Source organism: Mustelus asterias, chromosome 15 (assembly GCF_964213995.1).
Source record: "Mustelus asterias chromosome 15, sMusAst1.hap1.1, whole genome shotgun sequence".
NCBI lineage: Eukaryota > Metazoa > Chordata > Chondrichthyes > Carcharhiniformes > Triakidae > Mustelus > Mustelus asterias.
Genome location: NC_135815.1, coordinates 64,007,843 through 64,035,262, shown reverse-complemented (window position 1 = coordinate 64,035,262; position 27,420 = coordinate 64,007,843). Strand labels below are relative to the sequence as shown.

The window sequence follows — 27,420 nt, the reverse complement described above, 5'->3', positions numbered from 1 at the left end:
CGATCTTAACATCTCGTCCCACCGGTCCATGGGCGGGGCTAGCCAGTAAGATCGCAGGCCATTGAAACCTCCTCCGGAAGGTTGGGGATATGGCGATGCCCCTTTGCCAGTGCTACCTTGGCACCCTGGCACATTGGCACTGTCAAGGGGTGGGGTCTGAAGAGAGGTAGGGGGATGCTGCACACTCTGCAACCAGGATGGAAGGGGTGAGGGGCACTGTGTGCAATCGGCAACTGGTGATCGACCAGCCTGTGCCAGTTTTGGGGGGGGGGGGGGGGGGGTGACTGGCTGGTCTATGCCAGAGGCAACAATCATTCATGGTGGTCATTGGTAGCTGGAGGAAGGTGACTGACAGATCTTTCGGTTCTGTGCTATTGTACAGAAGAGGGAGATCTACACATGTGCAATGGCACTCTCCTGTTGCAAGCTACTGGCTTTCAGACAAGGTTACGCCTTGCTCCCTCCCCTTGCTGGCAGGAAACAGACCTTGCTTCATTTTTTCCTCTAAGTGAGGTAAGTTTTGATTTTTAAGGTGTCCAAAAAAAAAAGCACGATTCTCTCCTGTTTTCATACTTGCTCAGCACTTACAATTTTTTTGGTTAAGATCGTCCCCTGAAATTTTTCAAGAAACAGTTAGATATGGCTCTTAAGGTGAAGGGGATCTATTGATATATGCAGAGAAGGCGGGAGTAGGTTATTGAGTTGAAAGATCTGCTACAAACATAATGAATGGCAGAGCAGGCTAAATGGCCTCCTCCTGCTCCTATTTTCTACATTTCTCTGGATGGTAAACTGGCTGTCAGATAGAAAATAGAGAGGGCAATTCTCCCAAAAAACCGAAGTGCCCAATGGGCAAGAAAACGGGAGATTTTCCCAACTGTTTTTTGGGCATACTGAGTCTGTGCATCACAGGGTGTTGCAGGGGGGATTCACGCCGGTAAGGGGAGGGGCGGGGCCCGAACCTGCTCAAGGGGCTGGAATCAGCATGCTAAACGGGCCACTGCATGTGCTGATCTCTGGGGGGGGGGGGGGCGGGGAAATCAGCGCATGTACACTGGTCCCCCATCGCCAGCGTCCCAGTTGCTTACCAGTTTCTCCCCCCGCCCCCCCCGCATTGCTGGCATCCCCAATTCCCTTTCCGGTTGCGGGTCTCCCCTACACCCCCCGCCGCAGTCCAGCCCCAATCGCCAGTCCCTCAAGGCCAGTCCAACCCCCTTCCATGGCTAACCCGACCCCTCCCTCCCCCACCAATCCCTAATGTAGAGGGCACAGCCCCCTCCCGCCCCCCCCCCCCCACCCCATCAATCAACCCTGCCCTCCTCTGGCCCAACCCCTTTGGCCTTTCCTGGTGGGCATTGCCCAAGAAGCATCCCCACTGCCACTGACCGCTCAGGGGTGCCTCAATGGCTTGTGTCTCCACCAGTGGGGTGACCCCATTGATGGGGACCAGCTTTAATCCCCACTGGTAGGAACCTCTTCCGGCAGGGACTGGGGGGAAAGAGACTCTAGCAAGCCCAGAGAATACAATCCTGGGCTCGCGAATGATATGGAAATGTGCATTTCCATACTGTAATCCGCCTCACACTGATTTCCGGCATGAGGCTGAATGTCAAAAAACATGGCCTGGGGAGACTTGAGACTGGCTGGACACGCATCCCGCTACAGACTCACTGCTGATGTCTCCTGGCCACGCCACGCAAGCAGTGCAGCAAACCGGGAGAATCACCCGCAGAGAGTTGGAATAAATGTGTCCTTTTCAGAGTGGAAAGACCTAACTAGTGGAGTACCACCAGGATCAGTTCTTGGCCCCAATTGTTCACTATTTACATTAATGAACTGGAGGGAGGAACAGAATGCAAGATTTCCAGATTTTGCCACCAATACAAAAATAGGCTGTGATGAGGATATTGTGATTCTGCAATGGGACACAGATAGATTGGGTGACTGGGCAAGAACCTGCCAAATGGAATTTAAGTGGGGATGGGTGAGGTCATGCATTTTGAGATGAGGAATCAAAAGGCAGAGTATTATCTAAATGGAGAGAGACTGCAAATGAGTAAAAGTGTAGTGGGATCTAGGTGTTCTACTGCGTGAATCACAAAAAGCTAGCAAGCAGGTCCAACAGGTAGTTAAGCAGACAAGCGGCATTTTGGTCTTTATTGCAAAGGCTAATTTTTGGGATGAGATGGTTATCCTAGCAAGAGAGGCTAAATAGTCTGGGTCTGTTTTTCTTGCAGTTTAGAAGAGTAAGGGGCGACCTTATTCAAATATACAAGATCCTGAGGTTGACACAAAGGTTGGTGGATTTGCAGATAGCGATGAGGGCCATCAGAGGATACAGCAGGATATAGATCAGTTGGAGACTTGGGCGGAGAGATGGCAGATGGAGGCATCACAGTAAGAAGTCTCACGAAAGCAGACAAGATACCGAAAGGACTACGGATCACGAACCAAGTGCAGATGGAGGCATGGACAGAGTGGATAGTCAGAAGCTTTTTCCCAGGGTGGAAGAGCCAATTACTAGGGGGCATAGGTTTAAGGTGCGAGGGGCAAGGTTCAAAGGAGATGTACGAGGCAGATTTTTCACACAGAGTGGAGGGTGCCTGGAACTCGTTGCCGGGGGAGGTAGTGGAAGCGGATACGGTAGTGACTTTTAAGGGGCATCTTGACAAGTATATGAGTGGAATGGGAATAGAGGGATATGGTCCCCGGAAGCATCGGGGTTTTTAGTTAATTCAGGCAGCATGGTCGGCGCAGGCTTGGAGGGCCGAAGGGCCTGTTCCTGTGCTGTAATTTTCTTTGTTCTTTGTTCTGAGGGGGATTGACAGGGTAGATAGTGAGATGTTTTCACAGTGGGAGAGTCTCTAACAAGGGAACATAACTACAAGATAAAAGGGCCGGTCATTTAAGACTGAGGTGCATAGAAATTTCTTCTCGCAGAAGGTAGTAAATCTCTGGAATTCACCACATCAAAGGGTAGTGGAAGCAAAATTAAAAGTATTTAAAGTGAAGGTGGATAAACATTTGAGGAAGAGAGGGCAATGGGGATGAGATGGTTATCCTAGCAAGAGAGGGCAATGGGGAAACGGCCATGAACTTACAGAAGGTAAGTTGAGGTTGGCATAGATCAGCCATGATCAGGGGAGCAGTTTGGGAATTAGGGGAGCAGTTCGGGAACAGTAACCACAATTCAGTAAGCTGTAAGGTACTGATGGATAAAGATAAGTGTAGTCCTCAAGTGAAGGTGCCAAATTGGAGGAAGACAATATTAGGCTGGAACTGAAGAATGTAGATTGAGGCAGATGTTTGAAAGCAAATCAACATCTGGCATGTGGGAGGCTTTCAGGTACAAGTTGATAGGGATTCAGGACCGGTACATTCCTACAAGTATGAAGGATAAGTATGGCAAGTTTGGGGAACCTTGCATAACGAGAGATATTGTGAACCTAATCAAAAAGAAAAAGGAAGCATTTGTCAAACCCAAGAGGCTGGGAACACACGAAGCAACTGTGGAATACAAGGAAAGTAGAAAGAAACTTAAGGAGAAAGGAGGGCTAAAAGGGCTCACGAAAAATCATTAGCCAGCAGGATTAAGGAAAATCCCAAGGCTTTTTATACATATATAAAGAGCAAGAGGGTAGCCAGGGACAGGGTTGGCCCACTCAAGGACAAGGGAGGGAATCTATGTGTGGAGCCAGAGGAAATAGGCGAGGTATTAAATGAGTACTTTGCATCAGTATTCACCAAAGAGAAGGACTTGGTGGATGATGAGTCTGGGAAAGAACTTGGTTTGTTCTCACTGGAGCAACGGAGGTTGAGGGGAGACCTGATAGAAGTCTACAAGATTATGAGGGGCATGGACAAAGTGGATAGTCAAAAGCTTTTTCCCAGGGTGGAAGAGTCAATTACTAGGGGGCACAGGTTTAAGGTGCGAAGGGCAAGATTCAAAGGAGATGTACGAGGCAGTTTTTGTACCCAGAGAGTGGTGGGTGCCTGGAACACGTTGTCGGGGGAGCTAGTGGTGGCGGATACGCTGGTGACTTTTAAGGGGCATCTTGACAAATACATGAATAGGATGAGAATAGAGGGATATGGTCCCCGGAAGGGTAGGGGGTTATAGTTCAGTTGGGCTGCATGGTCGGTGCAGACTTGGAGGGCCGAAGGGCCTGTTCCTGTGCTGTAATTTTCTTTGTTCTTTGATTGAATTGAATGGCGGAGCAGGCTTGAAAGGCCTGGTGGCCTACTCCTGCTTCTATTTCTTGTGTTCTTTTGTAAATCATAGATTCCCTACAGTGCAGGAGGTTGATAAAGTGACATGACCAGATGAGATGCATCCAAGGATACTGATGGAAGCAACAGCCATAATTTTCCAATATTCCATAGATACAGATGTGGAGCCAGAGGACTAGAGAATTGCAAATGTTGCAGCCTTGTTCAAAAAGGATAAACCCAGCAACGAGGTTAGTCAGTTGGGTGGTGGGGAAGCTATTAGAAATGATAATTTAGGAGGCAAATGCAGGTTAATTAAGGAAAACCAAAACAATAATGGTGCAATTACAGAGTAAAAGTGAATCTCTGAAGAAAAGCATTGAATCATTTTCCATGCTTTTTCACAGAAGTTTGGTGAGAATGCTAAGAGCTGCAGTAAGAAAGTAACTGAATTCTACCAGGACCACGTAGACACAAATCTTTTTGAAGGTGAAGTGAAACAATTTCATCAATCATGATTTTACACAGAGAGTAGTGGGTGCCTGGAACTTGTTGCCGGGGGAGGTAGTGGAAGCAGATACGGTAGTGACTTTTAAGGGGCATCTTGACAAGTACATGAATAGGATGGGAATAGAGGGATATGGTCCCCGGAAGGTAGGGGGTTTTAGTTAAGTCGGGCAGCATGGGTTTATGGTCAAATAGTGTTCAACTAACTTGCTGGACTTTTTATGATGAGGTAACAGTGAGAGATGACAGTAATGGCGTACATGTAGTATACACGCACTTAGAACCATAGAAAATTACAGCTCAGAAACAGGCCTTTTGGCCCTTCTTGTCTTTTCTTTGTTCTTTCGGAGATGTACGAGGCAGATTTTTTACACATGATGAGCTCTATACTTTGAGAACACCAGCTGATTTATACAGACTTGCACCATTCTGAAAATATTTTTAACAAATCTTCAAATGTTTCAGGTGAACATTCTTTCTCTGTATTGAAAGAATCTAAACATTATCTGTGAAGTACAATGAGTCAGGAACATTTGGCAAGTTCAGCAATATTGATGATTGAAAATGCATCCTCACAAGATTTTACCTATGATAATATTGATGATATCGCTGTCTGTGTGGAGTTTGCACATTCTCCCTGTGTCTGCGTGGGTTTCCTCCGGGTGCTCCGGTTTCCTCCCACAGTCCAAAGATGTGCGGGTTAGGTTGATTGGCCATTCTAAATTGCCCCTTAGTGTCCCGGGATGCATAGGTTAGAGGGGTTAGTGGGTAAATATGTAGGGATATGTGGATAGGGCCTGGGTGGGATTGTGGTTGGTGCAGACTCGATGGGCTGAATGGCCTCTTTCTGCACTGAAGGATTCTATGATCATGTGAAGAAAAGCTATCTAAATTGCCATGGATTGAAAACAACTGACAAAGCAAGGAAACATAAAAAAAAAATGTCCCTCTTTGTTTTTCCAGTCTAAATTTTGTTTGTCAAAAGAGAACATATGCTTGTCTGATATGATGGCTGGTGGTCACGTGAAGACAATTTTAACCAGCAAGTAACCATTATCCCCCATTGCTCTCAATACTGGCTTCAGACTGAGTCCACTTGATTGGAGTGTTTGCTCCTGCACTGGACTTTTTCTGGCTCATTCGGTCCTGCACTTGCCTGGCCTGTGCTGTGTGCAGACTCAGCTGGGTTCAAGTTTGCTTGCCTCAAATACATAGACAGCAATATTGATCATCTCACCGTCATGCTGACAATAGATAGGCTTGGATTTCAATTAATCAATTACAGGCTTGTTTTCATAAGCTTGTGATTTGTATACTTTATTTTTGTCGGGGTAGTGGGGGAGGCGCGGGAGCATGATGTCGCAGGGTGCTCCGGCACAGAGGGCAGAGCATTGGACCCCAAGAGTGAAAACCCACTGCTACACTCAGGTCTTTATGCTCCTGCAGAATATTATAAATAATTATTCCCATTATTTTATGTTTTTCCATGTTCTTCCTTGCAAAATGAATCACTTTACACTGCCCAACATTAAATTTAATACCCACTTTTCCTCCCATTCCACCAATGTTTAATTATCCTCTTAGTTCACAATACTTTCAATTTTTGTGTAATCTGCAAATTTTGGAATTGTGCCCTGTCCATCAAAGGTCTAGGTCACTAATGTATATTAGGAAAATCAGGGGTCTTAGCACTGATCCCTGGGGATCTCCACCATATGCCTCTTTCCAGTCTGCAAAACAGCCATTTAGCAATATGCTTCTTGTCACTCTGCTATACCTTTTATTCCATAAACTCTCTAACTTTGCTCACAAGTCTATTGTGTGGCACTTAATCAAATTTTACAAGGGGTCTGGAGGGATATGGTCCAAGTGCAGGTCAGTGGGACTAGGCAAAAAATGGTTCGGCACAGACAAGGGCCAAAAGGCTTGTTTTTGAGCTGTAATTTGCAAACAAAATAGTGGGAATTTCTGAAAAGAAAATCGACCAATTTCACCTTTCCGTCATGCCATTTCTCTTTACCCTCAGAAAATGAGACCCATGAAGACTTCTGTACTGCTTTCAACCTTGAAAATTTTACTCATATCCCAAATTTTTCATGTTACCTGTATTTATTATGAAATATTCAACCATACTCAGTGGAACAGATTTTGACCATAATGCAATGTCTTCAGGGTAGGTTTCTTCCCTCACTTCAGTTGCACAAGAATGATTTTGAGCAGCATCTTGTAGTTCCATTCCCATTTCAGAGTATGCTTCTGGTTCAAGTTTTTTAGGCAATGTATTGTCTCCAGAAATCGGTAAATCAAAGCCATACAAGTCACCAAAACTTTGTGAATGTTATTGTTGAGGATGAATGTGCAGTTTGGGCACTGCTGAATACTTCAAGCCTTTTAAAAGAAAGTGCCAAACTGTCTTTTTGCCTGGCTTCATCCTCTTGCCTTGCCTTAAAACTTTCTGGACGGGATTTTCCGGTTGCGCTCACTCAAAGTCCGGAAAATCCCACCTGAGATCAGGGATCTTTTCATGGTCTGTGTCCTGCCTGCTACGGTTCCCATAGCGGGCAGGACAGGAAAATTTTGCCCTCTGCGTTTTTCAGATCAATAGTGTTGCTTCATATTGACTGATCTGTCTTGATTTCAAGGAATATGAATTTTCAGAAAGAGGGGGTTTCTTTGTCCTTTTCAGCCTTGGGGGTCAAGTTGCCTTTGCTGACCTTGACGACCTCGCTTCACTGTTGGCTCAGGCTGCTTGGCCATGGTATGGCCTTTCCCTCACCTGCCCAGCCCCCCTCAACTCTCGCCTGGGTTCGGGTGACCCCTGCAGCTGCTCCCGTCGATGACCTAAGCGCGGTGTGCTGCTGGCTCATTGGTTGCACGGCGGCTGCTGCTGATGCTGACTATCTGGTCTGGCCTCTGTTCTCACCCTTGCCAGTTGCCCAGCCCTCTGGTCAAATCACCCCACTGCTCCCTGAAAACCACACTGGTGTCTGCCTGGCCCTCTCACCTCCTGACTGCTCACCTCTCACTCGGATGGTCTGATCTCGAGCCTCATCCACTGCGTGTGCTCTTGACTGGCTCCTTTGCTACAGCTGCTGGCTTTATCCAATCTGCCCTACCCTCTACTCTTGCCCTTGGTTGCTGGCCTCGTCCTGGCCGATCTGGTCACTGCTCAAACCTCGAGTTGCCCTGCTGATTCCTGAAAACTTTGCCAGCAGCTGCCTGGCCCTCTGACTTCCTGACTGCGCACCTCTTGCTCAAGTGGCTGAGCCTCAATGACCACTTGTGCTCCTGACCCACTCATTACCTGGCTGATGTTGGCTTTATCTGGCCTGCCCTCTGTTATTTTTGTTATTGGTTGCCCGCCCGCCCTCCTCAGCCCTAGCCTGGAGGTTGAGCATCTCCTCTCTGCTCCCCTCGATGACCGTTGGCCAGCGCCTCCTCCACAGTCCTTGCTGAAGGCCAACAACCTCGCTGTTGTCTCAGGCTGCCAGATCCAAATGTTGGAAATCTGGCTGCTGCTTTACTCATGGAAAGTTCAGAAACTTCAGACCAGACAATCAGGAAATCCATCCAAACTGCTCTCAATTCACCATCACTGGGACACCATTGATCAGATCCCAATGTTGTTCTGCATTGACTCCTGGTAGGCTCAAGAGCCTATCAGCAAATTCAGAGCTACCAGACTCCGGTTGGCGCTCCAATAGCTACCTCTTTGTATGCCACCTCCCACCGGGGTCTCACATTGCAGCACAGTCTCATTGCAAGTCCATCTCTGCCTAGGTGCATATGTCCACAAATTACTGAAGCTGGAAGGCCAAGAAAGAATGGTTGAAGAAACAGATGAATCTTTGACTCCATATGGGATCCTGAACTTCATAAGTAGGAGTATGGAGCATAAAAGCAAAGGTAACAAACTTCAACAAAATAAGTTTGGTTTCAACTGCAGCATTGAATCCAGTTTTGAACAACACATGTAAGGGTGAATGTGAAGGCATTAGAGATGATGCAGAAAAGGTTCACGAGAATGATTCCAGGAACGAGGAACATCAGTTACAAGGACAGATTGGAGAAGCTGGGACAGCTTTCCTTAGAGAAAAGAAAGGTGAGGTGAAATCTGATGAAGGTGTCCAAAATCATGAGTGGTCTGCCTAGGGATAGGGAGAAACTGTTTCCTTTGGTGGGAGAATCGAGAACCACAAGTCACAGATGATGACATGCAAAACAAAGACAATATGGGTAAAAGCTTGCTTATGCAGTGAGTGGTAATGATTTGGAATGCACTGTCTGCTTGTAGTGGAGGCAGATTCAAATCTGGCTTTCAAAAGGGAATGGGATCATCACATGAAGAAACAAAATTTACATGTCATAGAATCATAGAAACCCTACAGTGCAGAAGGAGGCCATTCGGCCCATCGAGTCTGCACCGACCACAATCCCACCCAGGCCCTACCCCCACATATTTTACCCGCTAATCCCTCTAACCTACACATCCCAGGGCTCTAAGGGGCAATTTTTTTAACCTGGCCAATCAACCTAACCCGCACATCTTTGGACTGTGGGAGGAAACCGGAGCACCCGGAGGAAACCCACGCAGACACGAGGAGAATGTGCAAACTCCACACAGACAGTGACCCGAGCCGGGAATCGAACCCGGGACCCTGGAGCTGTGAAGCAGCAGTGCTAACCACTGTGCTACCGTGCCGCCCAGTTACTCAGAGAGCCGGCACAGACGCTTTGGGTGGGATTTTACGGCCTCACTCAAGCGAGACCGGAAATTCCCGCCCAAGGTCAATGGACATTTCTGTTGTCCATCCCTCGCCCATTCTGATTCCAAGATGGGCGGAGTGATAGAATTCTAGCGAATATGCCAGATGACCTCCTTCTATGATTCATTTTAAGATAGCGTGGAAACTAACTGCTCAGGTCCAACAAGCTCCCACCTCCAGATTCAGGCTACGTTTCACTAATTTAGTGAAGTAAACTGCATCACACATTGTCAGTTCAATCAGGAAACTGTACGAACAAGTGTTATCAGGATTCATCACTGGGAAGAATTCACAACATTCGATGTGGAGGTCAACAAATTGCCAAGGAGGATTAGAATAGAACTGAAATGACCCAGGCAAGCCTCAGTGAGCTGATTATGGGACATAAACCAAAACACGCGGCTTCTCATCCATTTATTTTCCAAATGAAAGAAGCTTGAAACTGTAGAATCATTGAATCGCGACAGTGTAGAAGGAGACCATTCGGTCCATCGAGTCTACACCGACCACAATCCCACCCAGGCCCTATTCCGTAACCCCACATACTTACCCTGCTAATCCCCCTGATACTAGGGTCAATTTAGCATGACCAATCAACCTAACTTGCACATCTTTGGACTGTGGGAGGAATCGGAGCACCCAGAGGAAACCCACGCAGACACGGGGAGAACATGCAAATTCCACACAGTGACCTGAGGCCAGAATTGAACCTGGGTCCCTGGCTCTGTGAGGTAGCTAACCACTGTGCCACCATCCAATAAGATACAGGAGTTCAAGTACATAAGTCAATATGAAGTTGTGGACGGGTAAAATAATAAAAAATACTGTTTATTTATTTGTTCAAGGGATGTGGGCCTCACTGACTGGACCAGCATTTTATTGCCCATCCCTAATTACCTTTGAAATGAGTGGTTTGTTAGGCCATTTCAGAGTGCATTTAAGAGTCACCTACATTGCTGTGGAGTCGCATGCTGGCCACCCAGGTAAGGATGGCAAATTTCCTTCCCTAAAGGACATCAGGGAATCAGATGGGTTTTTATGACAAACAACAAAGGTTTCATGGTTATGATTGGACTATAATTAAAGATTTTTGTTTAATTCAAATCTCACCACCTGCCATGATGGGATTCAAACCAAGGTCCCGAGAACATTACCCTCTGGGTCTCTGGATTACTAATTCAGTGACAATACCACTATCCCACCACCTTTATTTCAAGGGTGCTGGAGTACAAAGGCATGGAGGTTATGCTGCAGTTGCATAAAACTTTGGTTAGATCACAACTAGAGTGCTGCTTCAAGTTGTAGGTTGGCAGGTATGTTGAAGAAGCCCTGTAGACATTACACTACAACTCACAGTTGGTGGTGGAGGGGGTTAATATTTAAGGTATGGAGTACCAATTAAGTGGACTGCTTTGCCCTGTACAGTGTCCAGCATTCGAAATATTGTTGCAGCACGACCCATTCACAACACACTCTTCACTTTTACTTTGTTGGTGGTGAAGTGTATTTGGAGAATGGGGAGATGAGCCAGTAATTGCAGAATACTAAGCCTCTGACATCCACTGATCCAATTGAATTTCTGGTCAAAGGTGACTCCCCAGGATGCTGATTGGCGATTCAGTGTGGTAATTCCATTGAATGTTAAACAATCGTAGAATCCTTACTGTGCAGGAGGCCGTTCAGCCCATCGAGCCTGCATTGACTCTGCGACAGAGCACCTTATCTAGGTCCAGCCCCCACCTTATCCCCGTTAACTCCAGGCATTTACCCCACTAATCCCCCTAACCCACACATCTTGGAACACAAAGGGGTAATTTAGCATGGCCAATCCACCTAACCTGCGCATCTTTGGATTGTGGAAGGAAACTGGAGCGCCCAGAGAAAACCCATGCAGACACAGGAAGAACGTGCAAATTACACACAGTCACCTAAGACTGGAATCGAACCCGGGTGCCTGGTGTTGTGTGGCAGCAGTGATAACCACTGTGCTACCATGCCTCCCAAAGAGAGGAAGTTCAATATTCTCTTGTCAGATATTGGCATTGCCTGGCATTTGTGTAATTCAAATGTTACTTGCCACTATTCGGTCCAAGCTTGGATACAATCCAATTCTTGCTGCATGCAAATAAGGAGCCAATGAATTACAATTGCAGTGAACAGCCCTACTTCTGACTAGGGGAATTTCACAGTAACTTCATTGCAGTGTTAATGTAAGCCTCACTTGTGACTAATAAATAAACTTTAACTGATGAAGCAGCTGAAGATGATTGGGTTGAGAAAACTGCTCTGACGAACTCCAGGTGCATGGCATAGGGTTGAGAAGATTGACATCCAAATATCTCAACCAACTTCATTTTTGCTAGGTATGACACCGGGCGCTCGAGACATTTCCTCCTTGACTTAGGCTCCTCAGTGCCACAATTAATTCATAGTTGTCTTGATGCAAAGGCCAGTCACTGTTATTTCATCAGTGCAACAGTCATTACAGGGTCATTATAAGAACTGCTTTATAAGAACACCAAATGCTGAAACAAGATATTTGAATATAGGCAATAGTGATGATTGCCTCCATTTCCTGTGACAAACTCAGTATAGGAAAGTAAATCATCCACAAAATCCATTAAAGAACCTGACAAGCAGTCCCAAATTTTCCACACACCAATTTTCTGGAGACTGGACAAAACAACAGTTAGAATGCTTTGAGTTTACCCTTACCTTTTTCAGCTTTCTTTGTCTGATCTTCGTATTGTTTCAACTTCAGCATCAGATCACGAGTTTCCTTCTCCATCTGCTCCTTCTCTTTCTCTATAGTCTCCCTCTTCTGTTTCTCCTGTTCCAACTGTGCCCTAAACGTAAGAGTTAATGCAAGGCAGCATGGGTGCATCCAACATTGCAGATAATACATACTGATTTCCTCTTCCAGATAGAAGCAGCTCAAATATTTTTCCATTCCCCATATTAAAACTGAGAGACTGTCACTCCATTTTCCTGATGTCATAAAGCATTAAATGCCTCTTCCCATTATAGGGCAGAATTTTAGCATGCTCAAAATATTGATCATTGCGCATCAAATAATGCAAGTTTAGATTTCAAATTTTTTTTAAAGTGCCTTAATCGGATTACACACATATTCAACCCCATTACTCCACTGGTTGGTAAAAGGTAATGAATTTATCTATGATATTGTCAATAATCTAATTGCAGCATGTAATCATTAGCCTGTCTAAATGATTCAAACAAAACAAGCTTTAAAGCCTGTAACAAGGTGGAAAATTTATGGAACGAAAACTAAAAGGCAAAGTTATTCCTGGAAGAAAAGGAGCTGTGAAGGAAAATGACAAAGTGAAAAATGGAGTTCAGTGTATTCTGCGGCAATTCACAAACAATATATTACTTCTGAATACCTTCTGAAATAGTTATGGTTGTAATACAGGAAACTCAGCAGTCAATTTGCATACAGCAGGTTCCACAAACAGCAATAAGCTATCTGCTTCTTCTGGTGTTGAGGATTAAATGTTGGTCGGAATTCTTCAACTTTCCTTTTTTCTTTAAATAGTACCATGGGATATTTCACATCTAGCAAAGTAGGTAGCTAGGGCCTGGATTCAACATCTCATTGAAATATACCATTCAGGTAGGAGTGAAAAGTCTGGAAAAAAATACTAGAATCATAGAAACCCTACAGTGCAGAAGGAGGCCATTCGGCCCATCGGGTCTGCACCGACAACAATCCCACCTTGGGCTTACCCCTATTACCCCACAAATCCCTCGAACCTACATATCCCAGGACACTAAGAGGCAATTTAGCACAGCCAATCAACCTAACCCGCACATCTTTGGACTGTGGGAGGAAACCGGAGCACCCGGAGGAAAACCACGCAGACACGGGGAGAATGTGCAAACTCCACACAGACAATGACCCAAGCTGGGAATCGAACCCAGGTCCTTGGAGCTGTGAGGCAGCAGTGCTAACCACTGTGCCACCGTGCCGCCACAGATTAGACCAATACCTCTCCAACTGTCTCTTGTGCTTCTCCTCTCGAGCCTGGGCCTTCATCTGCTGTACTTCGATGGTGTCAGGTTTTCGGCGCCTCATGTACAGCTCATGGTTGCCCATACACAGTTGCAAGATTCTCTTATTAATTCTCAGACGAGGAGCATAGAAAATAAAATCCTGGAGAACAGAGATAGAAGAAGAGCTAGTTAATTTAATCCCTTACTCCAGTTTCTCCCCTCCCCTCCACCCCATAATGCTGCAAATTAGTCCAGAAGCAGCCCTTCAACCCATTGAGTCTGCACCAACTTGCGAAAAGTTTTAAGTTTATTTATTGGTGTCACAAGTAGGCTTACATTATCACTGCAAAGAAGTTACTGTGAAAATTCCTAGTCACCACACTCCGATGCCTTTTCGGGTACGCTGAGGGTGAATTTAGTATGTCCAATGTGCTTAACCAGCACATCTTTCGGACTGTGGGAGGAAACTGGTGCACCTGGAGGAAACCCTTTCAGACATGGAGAGAATGTGCAGATTCCACACACTGACCCAAGCTGGGAATCAAACTTGGGTCCCTGGTGCTGTGAGGCAGCAGTGCTAACCACTGTGCCACAGAGAGAAACACCTGACCTCTCACATAATCCCATTTACCAGCACTTGGCCCATAGCCATGAATGTTATGATGTGCCAAGTGCTCATCCAGGTACTTTTTAAAAGATGTAAACTAACCTGCCTCTACCACCCTTCCAGGCAGTGCATTCCAGACCGTCACCACCCTCTGGGTAAAAAATGTTTTCCTCACATCTCCCCTAAATCTCCTGCCCCTCACCTTGAACCTATGTCCCCTCATGACTGACCCTTTAACTAAGGGGAACAGCTGTTCTTTATCCACTGTCCATGGCCCTCAACTTTGTACACCTCGATCAGGTCACCTCTCAGTCTACTCTGCTTCTATGAAAAAAGTAAGAAGTCTCACAACACCAGGTTAAAGTCCAAAAGGTTTATTTGGTAGCAAATACCATAAGCTTTCGGAGCGCTGCTCCTTCGTCAGATGGAGTGGAAATGTGCTCTCAAACAGTGCACAGAGACACAGAAATCAAGTTACAGAATAGTGATTAGAATGCGAATCCCTACAGCCAGCCAGGTCTTAAAGGTACAGACAATGTGGGTGGAGGGAGCATTAAACACAGGTTAAAGAGATGTGTATTGTCTCCAGACAGAACAGCTAGTGAGATTCTGCAAGTCCAGGGGGCAAGCTGTGGGGGTTACTGATAATGTGACATAAATCCAACATCCTGGTTTAGGCCATCCTCGTGTGCGGAACTTGGCTATCAGTTTCTGCTCAGCGACTCTGCGCTGTCGTGTGTCGTGAAGGCCGCCTTGGAGAACGCTTACCTGAAGATCCAAGGCTGAATGCCTGTGACCGCTGAAGTGCTCCCCCACAGGAAGAGAACAGTCTTGCCTGGTGATTGTCGAGCGGTGTTCATTCATCCGTTGTCGTAGCATCTGCATGGTTTCCCCAATGTACCATGCCTCGGGACATCCTTTCCTGCAGCGTATCAGGTAGACAATGTTGGCCGAGTTGCAAGAGTAGGTACCGTGTACCTGGGAGTTGGTGTTCTCACGTGAGATGATGGCATCCGTGTCGATGATCCGACACATCTTGCAGAGGTTCAGTATTCTGTAACTTGATTTCTGTGTCTCTGTGCACTGTTTGAAATCACATTTCCACTCCATCTGACGAAGGAGCAGCGCTCCGAAAGCTTATGGTATTTGCTACCAAATAAACCTGTTGGACTTTAACCTGGTGTTGTGAGACTTCTTACTGTGTTCACCCCAGTCCAACGCCGGCATCTCCACATCTATGAAAAAAACCAAGCCTATCCAACTTCTCTTCAAATGTTCCGTTCCAAGCAGCATCCCAGTGAATCTCCTCTGCACCCATCCAGTGCAATCACATCCTTCCGATAATGTGGCGATCAGAACTACACACTACTCTAAGCTGTGGCCTCATCAAAGTTCTGTACAACTGCAGCACGAGTTCCCTGCTTTTCTAATCTATGCCCCCATTGATAAAGGCAAATGTCCCATATGCTTTTTTCACCATCCTATTAACATGTCCTTCCATCTTCAGCGATCTGTGGACAAACAGACCAAGGTCCCTTTGTTCCAGAGAACTTCTCGTGTCATGTCGCTCATTTTTTGGTCAAATTACTCTTTCCAAAGCGTATCACAGCATTTTTCAGAATTAAATTCCATCTGCCACTTACCTGCCCATTTGATCGTCCCACATATATCGACTGTAGCCAAAGACACTCAGCCTCATTGTTAACCACCCGGCCAATCTTTGTGTCATGCTCAAACTTATTAATCCTATCCATGACATAGTCATTTATGGTGCTTATGTAAATGACGAATAATAGGGGACACAGCACAGATCTCTGTGGTACGCCACTGGACACTGGCTTCCAGTCACTAAAGGAATCTTCTGTCGTCTGTTATGAAAGGGAGGGTGATCTCCTCTCAGAGAACATAGAACAGTACAGCACAGAACAGGCCCTTCGGCCCACGATGTTGTGCCGAGCTTTATCTGAAACCAAGATCAAGCTATCCCACTCCCTATCGTCCTGGTGTGCTCCATGTGCCTATCCAATAACCGCTTAAATCTTCCTAAAGTGTCTGACTCCACTATCACTGCAGGCAGTCCATTCCACACCACAACCACTCTCTGCGTAAAGAACCTACCTCCGATATCCTTCCTGTATCTCCTACCACGAACCCTATAGTTATGCCTCCTTGTAATAGCTCCATCCACCCGAGGAAATAGTCTTTGAACGTCCACTCTATCTATCCCCTTCATCATTTTATAAACCTCTATTAAGTCTCCCCTCAGCCTCCTCCGCTCCAGAGAGAACAGCCCTAGCTCCCTCAACCTTTCTTCATAAGACCGACACTCCAAACCAGGCAGCATCCTGGTAAATCTCCTCTGCACTCTTTCCAGCGCTTCCACATCCTTCTTATAGTGAGGTGACCAGAACTGCACACAATATTCCAAATGTGGTCTCACCAAGGTCCTGTACAGTTGCAGCATAACGCCACAGCTCTTAAACTCCAACCCCCTGTTAATAAAAGCTAACACACTATAGGCCTTCTTCACAGCTCTATCCACTTGAGTGGCAACCTTTAGAGGTCTGTGGATATGGACCCCAAGATCTCTCTGTTCCTCCACAGTCTTCAGAACCCTACCTTTGACCCTGTAATCCACATTTAAATTAGTCCTACCAAAATGAATCACCTCACATTTATCAGGGTTAAACTCCATTTGCAATTTTTCAGCCCAGCTTTGCATCCTATCTATGTCTCTTTGCAGCCTACAACAGCCCTCCACCTCATCCACTACTCCACCAATCTTGGTGTCATCAGCTAATTTACTGATCCACCCTCCAGCCCCCTCCTCTAAGTCATTAATAAAAATCACAAAGAGCAGAGGACCAAGCACTGATCCCTGCAGCACTCCGCTAGCAACCTGCCTCCAATCCGAAAATTTTCCATCCACCACCACCCTCTGTCTTCGATCAGACAGCCAGTTACCTATCTAATCGGCCAACTTTCCCTCTATCCCACATCTCCTTACTTTCATCATAAGCCGACCATGGGGGACCTTGTCAAACGCCTTACTAAAATCCATGTATATGACATCAACTGCCCTACCTTCATCAACACACTTAGTTACCTCCTCAAAAAATTCTATCAAATTTGTGAGGCACGACTTGCCCTTCACGAATCCGTGCTGACTATCCCGGATTAATCCACATCTTTCTAAATGGTCGTAAATCCCATCTCTAAGGACCTTTTCCATCAATTTACCAACCACCGAAGTAAGACTAACCGGTCTATAATTACCAGGGTCATTTCTATTCCCTTTCTTAAACAGACGAACAACATTCGCCATTCTCCAGTCCTCTGGTACCATCCCCGTGGACAGCGAGGACCCAAAGATCAAAGCCAAAGGCTCTGCAATCTCAGCCCTTGCCTCCCAAAGAATCCTAGGATACATTTCATCAGGCCCAGGGGACTTATCAACCTTCAGTTTATTCAAAACTGCCAGGACATTCTCCCTTCGAACATCTATTTCCTCCAGCCTATTAGCCTGTAACACCTTCTCTTCCTCAAAAACATGGCCCCTCTCCTTGGTGAACACTGAAGAAAAGTATTCATTCATCACCTCGCCTATCTCTACTGACTCCATACACAAGTTCCCACTACTGTCCTTGACCGGCCCTAACCTCACCCTGGTCATTCTTTTATTCCTCACATAAGAGTAAAAAGCCTTGGGGTTTTCCTTGATCCGACCCGCCAAGGACTTCTCGTGTCCCCTCCTAGCTCTCCTAAGCCCCTTTTTCAGCTTATTCCTTGCTAACTTGTAACCCTCAATCGAGCCATCTGAACCTTGTTTCCTCATCCCTACATAAGCTTCCCTCTTCCTTTTCATAAGACATTCCACCTCTTTCGTGAACCATGGTTCCCTCACTCGGCCATTTCCTCCCTGCCTGACAGGGACAAGGACACCCAGTATTTGTTCCTTGAAAAAGTTCCACTTTTCAGTAGTTCCTTTTTCTGACAGTTTCTGTTCCCAACTTATGAGAACTAACACTCAACCACTCAAAGAGAAGTATCTCCCTTTCATAATCTATTAAAGAGTATGTGAGAAATAGTATGATCTGCCTACAGCAATTTTTAGTGATTAAATGAAAATAAGTACCTGAGGCTCTCTCTTTAAAAGAAACAAGTAACACTTTATTTTTTATTAAACTATTAACAAACCGAACAAAACACTATAAACACTATTCTAATGGAATGCTGTTTAGATAATTATGATTCCCACTTATTAACAAACAAAAAAGAAATTTTAGTCACTCTCAAATGTCAATCAGGTTAGTAGTCTTCCAGAATCTTCTTTCTTCTTTGCTTCTGTTATTCTGAGATAAAATGAGGCTTTCTTTTAAGACATGTGGCTGTTAAGCTGGCAGAGAGTTGCCTGTCTGTGTCTCTCTCTTTAGCTGTGAGCTGTGGCAGGCTGCTGGCAGAGTTAGTGGCTGCCTTTCTGGCAGTTTTCTGGAGCTGGGAGCTGGTTTTATACCCCCACGACATATCAAAAACCCCACAATAGGCTTGGTTTACAAGCTATCAAAACACCAAATTCAAATTTGATAGACCGCTGCTATTCAAATGCATATTTCAAATTGATTGGTTAAAATTCAAAACATTTTCTGATTCAAATGTCTAAAGCCTATTACCAAAGCAACCCTGGTGTTTTTCTCAGAATGTGGAGATGCCGGCGTTGGACTGGGGTGAACACAGTAAGAGTTTTAACAACACCAGGTTAAAGTCCAATAGGTATATTTGGTAGCAAATACCATTCGCTTTCGCAGCGCTCCGAAAGCTAATGGTATTTGTGACCAAATAAACCTGTTGGACTTTAACCTGGTGTTGTTAAAACTCTTACTGTTTTTCTCAGATACATTGTTTCAGTCTGTCCAGGGTGAACCTGCAGCTCCTCAGCACAGAAAAAAACTAAACCACCTTTAAACAGACAATTTTACAACTCTTCACATTTTTACAATTTTCTATAATTTTACAAACACTAACTTCACAACACATCACCTTCTGTCTCCTACAACTGAGCCAATTTTGAATTCAATTTATCAAATTACCCTATATCTCATGTGAATTTGCCTTCTTTACAAGTCTCCCATGTGGAACCTTGTCAAATGCTTTGCTGCAATCTATATAAACTACTCAAGTGCATGTCTGATTCCTTTGCTGACTTATGGAATCTGATTGCACCACCCTTTTGTTATGATTGCTGTGGGAGAACTTCAAACCAAAGTGGCCTGACACCCGGCAAATGAAGCAATTACCAACAAGATTTCACTTTACATCACTATCTCCTGTCAATAAAAGATGGTCATTGATACTCAGACAAATGCATGTGCACAGACAAATAAACACAGAAAATTGGCTGGATGCGTAAGCAGCTAACACAGTGATGCGTGATTAATCCACTCAGGAGGCTGGATCGTACCCGGGAATAAAGGCTTTTATTCGCAACAAGAATAGAGCATACTGCTTAACAATACTATCCCAGACTAAGGGCCACTAGGAGGTGCAGTGACCTTTATACTCCTATGGGAAGGCGGAGCCAAACGGAGTGTACCACAGAACAATGCTAACAGGTGGAACACCCCAACCCTAACCCCAACAGTAACAAGAGTAACATATGTACAAGTACCCACAGTGGTAACCATCTATGGTTCAGTACCCATAGTGGTAACCATCTATGGTTCACCACATTCACCCCTCCTTTAAAAACAAAGGCCGGTGGGGTAAGGAGACAATACGAACTGTCCATATGTTCACAAGTTCAGTCGTATCGGAGGTCCGCACCGTCTCTGCAACCTCCGCAGCGCTGGCGGCAGTGCCGGTTCTGGTGACCGTGGTGTCCCTCTCTCCAAGGTGGTGTCCAGTGACTCCTCCAGTTCCTCACGCACCGGTGGACCTCGAGGTGGCGACAATTTCCTGGACTCAGGCAAGCTGTACACGGGTGTAAGAGGATTAAGTGGAGGTCCCGATGCTGCCCGCGCCGTGTCAGGAGGGGAGAGAAAGGGTGAAGGAATCCTAACCAGGGGTGCGGGAGTGACGGGGGTTTCCAGGTCCCCTGCAGGCACCAGGTCTCTGATAGAGACCGTGTCCTCTCGCCCGTCAGGATATGCCACATAGGCATATTGAGGGTTGGCGTGGAGGAGATGGACCTGTTCAACCAAAGGGTCGGACTTGCGGGCCCTAACATGCCGCCGCAGGAGGACAGGTCCCGAGTACGTCAACCAAGACGGCAGTGAGGTCCCAGGGGAAGACTTCCTAGGGAAGGTAAACATCCGCTCATGTGGGGTAGCATTGGTTGCCGTACACAGGAGGGACCGGATTGAATGGAGCACATCAGAAAGTACCTCTTGCCAACGGGAGACTGGAAGACCCCTAGACCTTAACGCCAGTAAGACAGCCTTCCAGACTGTAGCGTTTTCTCTTTCGACCTGCCCGTTACCCCTGGGGTTGTAACTCGTGGTCCTACTTGAGGCAATTCCTTCAGAGAGCAGGTATTGCCTCAAGTCGTCGCTCATAAACGACGAACCCCTATCACTGTGGATATAACTGGGGTAGCCGAACAGGGTAAAAAGACTCCGCAAGGCTTTGATGACCGTGGCAGCGGACATGTCAGAACAGGGGATGGCAAAGGGGAATCGTGAGTACTCGTCAACCACATTGAGGAAATACACATTCCGATCTGTCGAAGGGAGGGGGCCCTTGAAATCAACACTCAGTCGTTCAAAAGGGCGAGTGGCCTTAATGAGGTGTGGCCTGTCAGGTCGGTAGAAGTGCGGCTTGCACTCAGCACATACCTGGCAGCTTCGAGTTATCGAACTGACATCTTCTATGGAGTAGGGCAGATTCCGGGCCTTTACAAAATGGAAGAGCCGAGTGATCCCCGGATGGCAGAGATCATTGTGGAGGGCCTGTAGCCGGTCCTCCTGCACACTGGCACATGTTCCACACAACAGGGCATCTGAGGGCTCATTAAGCTTCCCCGGACGGTACATGATATCATAGTTGTAGGTGGAGAGTTCGATTCTCCACCTCAAGATTTTATCATTCTTAATTTTTCCCCTTAACGTGTTGTTGAACATGAATGCCATGGACTGCTGGTCCGTGAGCAGGGTAAACCGTTTTCCAGCCAAATAATGGCGCCAATGCCGTACGGCCTCCACAATGGCCTGAGCCTCTTTTTCCACAGGAATGCCGAATTTCAAGGCCTTGGAGGGTGCGAGAGAAAAAGGCGACGGGTCTGCCCGCCTGGTTAAGTGTGGCGGCCAGGGCGAAATCAGATGCATCACTCTCCACCTGGAAGGGGATGGACTCATCGACAGCGTGCATCGTGGCTTTCGCGATGTCAGCTTTTATCCCTTCAAAGGCTAGGCAAGCCTCTGCTGTCAGGGGAAAAGAGGTAGACTTGATGAGTGGACGGGCTTTGTCTGCGTAATTGGGAACCCACTGTGCATAATACGAGAAGAAGCCTAAGCATCTTCTCAGTGCTTTGATGCTAGTGGGTAGGGGAAGTTCAAGGAGGGGACGCATACGGTCTGGATCGGGGCCGATGACCCCGTTTTCCACCACGTAACCGAGGATTGCTAGGCGGTGCTTGCTGAATACGCACTTCTCCCTGTTATAGGTCAGGTTCAGGCGAGACGCAGTGCGTAAAAACTTCAGGAGGTTGGCGTCGTGGTCCTGCTGGTAGAGACAGCCATCCACCTCAAAGGCCGTGTATTTTCGGTCCCCTGGGCGAATGGGGAGCTGGTGGTAGGCTGACTTCAAGTCGATGGTGGAGAACACCCGGTACTGCGCAATCTGGTTGACCAAGTCAGATATGCGCGGGAGAGGGTACGCGTCCAGCTGCGTGTACCTATTAATGGTCTGACTATAGTCTATGACCATCCGGGGCTGGTCTCCAGTCTTGACCACCACGACTTGTGCTCTCCATGGGCTAGTGCTAGGTTGAATGACCCCTTCCCTGAGGAGCCGCTGAACCTCAGATCGAATAAAGATCCGATCCTCAGCGCTGTAACGCCTGCTCTTAGTCGCGATGGGCTTGCAGCCTGGCACGAGATTTTCAAATAAAGAAGACGGGGTAATTTTGAATGTCGAGAGACTGCATGTGGAGCGCGCTGGACAATTTGGAGGCTGCTGTTCTCCCACTGAAAGTGGAGGGAGTGGCCCATCGTACTCCAGGGTCACACTCTTCAGGTGGACCATAAAGTCTAGCCCCAGAAGTACCGGAGCGCAAAGGTGCGGTAACACGAGGAGCCTGAAGTTCTCATAAACTGTGTCCGCACCGTTAAAGTTACCACACAGCTCCCAAGAATGATAACAGATCGGGACCTCGACGCCATAGAGATTGTCTGCCTGACAGTTTGTACACGGAGAGTGCACCGTTTCACAGTATCCGGATGAATGAAACTCTCCGTGCTCCCGCTGTCAAACAGACAATGAGTCAGGCGTCCGTTTACCTCTATGTCCATCATGGACTTGTCGAGTCTGTGAGGCTTAGCCTGGTCCAGGATGATTGACGCCACCGTTGGATCCCAAGTGTAACTGCAGGCAGCTGAGATAGTCGACGACGAGGACCCCTGCTGGTCTTCTGCGGCCGGTGTCGACCAAAATGGCTGCGCCCATGGATCGCACGTGGTCGATGGCGTTGAAAGTGGCGGCACCCGCAGGTTGCACGCGTCTTGCGTCGTCGTCATCAGGAATGGCGGAGCCCGTGAATCGCACGTGGTTGAAGACATCGACGAAGCTGGAGACGAGGAGACGGATCCTGGGGAGTCACACGCAGCACTGCTTGGCTTAGAAGGGGGCTTTGCTCGGCACACTTTTGCATAGTGCCCTTTCTTCCCACAAGCGGAGCAAAATACCGTCCTGGCCGGACATCTCTGACGAGGGTGCTTCGCCAATCCACAGAAATAGCACTGTGGGCCTCCAGGAGCTGCTGCAGCCGTCAGGTCTGAGGTTGAAAGCACGATCGCGCAGTACCGAGGAGCCGCCGGGTACAGTAGAGGCAGTGGCTGTACTTGCCACGATGTTCCCACGTGGTCGGTGGGGTAAGTTTCAAGACTTCTGGAGGCCGTTTCCATCACATCAGCCAATTCCACCGTCTTAGCCAGGTCCACGTTACCCTGCTCTAGCAGCCGCAGGCGAATATAGGATGAGCCGATTCCCGCCACGAACGCATCTCAGATCAGATCGTTGGTGTATTGAGTAGCCGACACGGGCTTGCAATTGCAGGCTCTGGCTCGCTGCTGAAGTTCGTGCAGGTACTGTCCCGTCGTTTCACCGGGCTGCCGCCGTCGAGCGGCTAGTAGGTGACGGACATGAATTTTGTTTGGCGGTTTATGGTACAGCTTCTTGAGTAATTTGATGGCCTCTTTGTAATCTTGGGAATCACGGATTGTTGCATACACAGTGTCGCTTACCCTTGCGTGGAGGACCCGCAATCTGTCGGCGTCGGTCTGGACTGCTGTTGAGGCGTCGATGTAATCCTGGAAACACTTCAACCAATGGTCGAAAGTGTTCGACGCTCCAGCGGCACGTGGATCCAAGGTTAGCTGATCAGGTTTCAGCATCTGCTCCATTTTTTTTTTTCAGAACAAAATTTGTTGCGAATAAAATTGATGCACGATTAATCCACTCGGGAGGCTAGATCGTACCCGGGAATAAAGGCTTTTATTTGCAACAAGAATAGAGCATACTGCTTAACAATACAATCCCAGACTAAGGGTCACTAGGAAGTGCAGTGACCTTTATACTCCTATAGGAAGGCGGAGCCAAACGGAGTGTACCACAGAACAATGCTAACAGGTGGAACACCCCAACCCTAACCCCAACAGTAACAAGAGTAACATATGTACAAGTACCCATAGTGATAACCATCTATGGTTCAGTACCCATAGTGATAACCATCTATGGTTCACCACACACAGCACAATTAAATATGTTGGAAAGTAAAATCACATATTTTCATGATCATTGTTAACAAGACTATGCATGTTGTACAGGACATAAGAGAAAACAGTATTTGACTTTATATTAAAAAAACAGAGACAAGTATAGAGAACAGCAAAATGTTTCAGGTATTGATGAATGAGCTGCCAGGGTGCATATATAACAGAACTGAAAATATGCCATGGAAAATTATGCTGAAGGAAATTACCTTGATGAAAATAGATATTGCATTTAGTTTTGAATAAAATAGCCCTTTTCGGTCTCAAAATCCACTTTCCACTGTTGTAAATTTAATTTTGTTCTTTGGTTTCAGTTCTCATTAGTATTGCTTCATACAATAGAATCATAGAATCAAGCAGTGTCGAAGAGGCTCTCCAGCCCATTGAGTTCACACCAACACATGAAAAACACCTGACGTTCCACCTAAACTCATTTACCAACACTTGACCCATAGCTTTGAATGTTATGATATGCCAAATGCTCATCTACGTACTTTTTTTTTTGAAAGGATGAGAGTTTGAATTTTTGCTTAAAAGTGAGGAACTAAATGGAGAGGATTAGTATCACACTGAGGTTGGAGAAATGAGTTTATGCAGTATTTTCGGCTTTTATTTTGGAGAAATGAGTGAGTTCTGATCTCTGTTGCTTGCATCTTGGAGTAAAGTGTTACAACTGTTGGCAGCAAAAGCAGCTAAACACTAATCAGAACCAATCTAAATTAAATATGAATCAATAGATAAATGATACCTCAAATAAAAAGATAAATTTCACTTCAGTTGATACAAAGACATCTTACATAGTCACCAGCATCCACATCAGCTCCCCTCCCAGACACACGGCACTACATAGCCACACAATTCTCAACATAGGAAGATAGGAATAAGGAGCGAAAGTAGGTCATTCATCCCTCTGAGCCCGCTCCGCCACTCTATATGATCATGGCTGATCTCCATCTCATCCTAACTCCACTTCCCTGCCTTTTACCCATAGCCCTTTATCTCGCTTTTGATCTAATATTTATCAATTCCTTTCTTGATTCTGCATCCACTGCACTCTGGGGCAGCGAGTTCCATAGATTCACAACCTTTTGTGAGAAGTAGCTTCTCCTTATCCGTCTTCAATATCCCCCCTCTTACTCTACAACCATGTTCTCGTCCTAGACTGTTCTAGAAGGGGGAACATTTGGTTAACATTTACTTTAGCAATCCCGTTGAGTATTTTCTGTAGAACATGGCTCAATTAAATTCCCCATCATTCTTCTGTACTCCAGCGAGTACAAGCCCAAGCTACTCAACCGCTCCTCATACGACAGCCCCTTCAAACCTGGAATCAACCTAGTGAACCTCTTCCGAATTGCCTCCAGTGCTGCCACATCCTTCCTCAAAGAAAGTGACCAAAACTGAAAACAGTACTCCAAGTGTGGCCTCACGAATGTCTTGTACAATTGTAACAACACTTCTCTACTTTTATACTCTAGTCCCTTTGCTAGAAATGTCAAGATTTCATTAGCTTTCCTTATAACATTCTGCACCTGCATACCCACTTTCTGAGACTCATGCACAAGGACACCCAGATCACTCTGCACAGATGTCTTTTGAATCTGTTTCCCATTTAAATAGTAATTTGCCCTTTTATTCTTCCGGTCAAAATGGATAACCTCACATTTATCCACATTGAACTCCATCTGCCAGATTCTGGTCCATTCCCCTAGCCTGTCAATATCCACTTGGAAATTTTTTATATCCTCATCAAAGCCTGCTTTCCTAATCTTTTTCGTGTCATCAGCAAATTTCACTATGTTACACTCCGTCCCTGCTTGTAGATCATTGCTAGAGATTGTAAATAGTTGTGGTCCGAGAACTGAACCCTGCAGGACCCCATTAGTTAAGATTGCCAACTGGGGAAGGACGATTTAACCCAACCCTCTGCTTTCTATCAGTCAGCCAATCCTCAATCCAAGCCACTGCTCGACCCCCCAACCCCTTGGGATCCAACTTCTGGATCAGTCTCTTGTGTGACACCTTATCAAATGCCTTCTGGAAGTCCAGATAGATCACATCCACACAATCCCCATTATCTACCTTCCTGGTTGCATCCTCAAACGAATTCTAGAAGGTTTGTCAAACATGTTTTATTCACGCAGTGCAGTGCAAGTCAGGAGTCCTATCTGACAAAAACTTTCACCTATGGGTTAAGGATACGATTAACATCGGCAATGCCAAGTTTAACAAACCTTTTCCCCTCTCCCATGGGTCACAACATCCTGATGGCATAGATTTCCAGCATTCCTCTTCAATCAACCAACTAATAATTCAGTTCATGGTTTGGCCTTCTGGGAAAACACCAGTTTTTTTAGCACCTCTGAGCTATTTGCACAGCTTTCTAGATTTTAGATCTTTTTCACCAGCTCTAAGAGTTTCCATTTCCTTTTCTGTCAAACAGAAAAATTAAACCCTTCCTTAGAGTGATTGGATTCTTCTCACAAAATTCTTTTTCTGTCTCTGTTTTATCACATCATATTTTCGGTGCAGACTCGATGGGCCGAATGGCCTCCTTCTACATTGTAGGGTTTCTATGATTCTATTCTATGATTTATCTGTATGGCTGCATCTGTGCCTTCAAGCAAAGGACCTAGAGATTGTAGTTCTCCTTTGTGCCTGCCAGTCAGGCCTATGATCTTATTTTCCTTCCTGTTGGTACAGCTTCCAGGTCAAGAGTCACCAGGTCACATGGATCAGCATTTCTAATTATTTAAGAAAACTATAATTCATCCCATTACAATTGATAGAAGTCAAAAAATACCTTTTAAACATTTATTAAAACTATTAGATTCCACAGACATGTTAAAGAAATTACAAATTTATATTTTTCTTCTGGATCAAGTTCATCAATCTCACTGTACAAGTCACTAGTTTCTGGGATAATTCTGGTAAACATCCTCTGTATCCTGTCCAAGACTCAGCAACCTTTCCAGAATTTTACACAGAGACATAACCAGAGACGCAAGTGCTTAGAATGGCTTCCTCATTTTTGTATTTAATGTCCCTATTTACAAAGTCAACAGCTTTTAATGACCTTATCAACTTGACTCACCTAATGAAGGAGCAGCACTCCGAAAGCTCATGATACCAAATAAACCTGTTGGACTTTAACCATGATTCTCTCTAATTAGAAAAAGCATCAATTCACCACTACTCCTTGCCTTGTGACCCTTAATCAAGCACTCAAGTCACCAGTATTCCTTTAATTTCATATACTTCAATTTTCTGACCGAGTCTATTCTGTGTAACATCGATGTGGAGATGCCGGCGTTGGACTGGAGTAAGCACAGTA

General features: G+C 46.0%; 1 protein-coding gene across 3 annotated transcripts in view; it reads right to left on the bottom strand.

The window, feature by feature from the left end:
* The window catches only part of ezrb (ezrin b), a 297,539-nt gene that overhangs the window by 58,776 nt on the left and 211,343 nt on the right, over nt 1-27,420 (bottom strand). For all 3 annotated transcript variants that reach the window (XM_078229989.1, XM_078229987.1, XM_078229988.1), the window contains exons 9-10: nt 13,493-13,656; nt 12,198-12,328 (exon numbers count right to left, since the gene is read on the bottom strand). In XM_078229989.1, the coding sequence (XP_078086115.1) occupies nt 12,198-12,328; nt 13,493-13,656 (295 nt within the window). The remainder of the gene's footprint in view (nt 1-12,197; nt 12,329-13,492; nt 13,657-27,420) is intronic.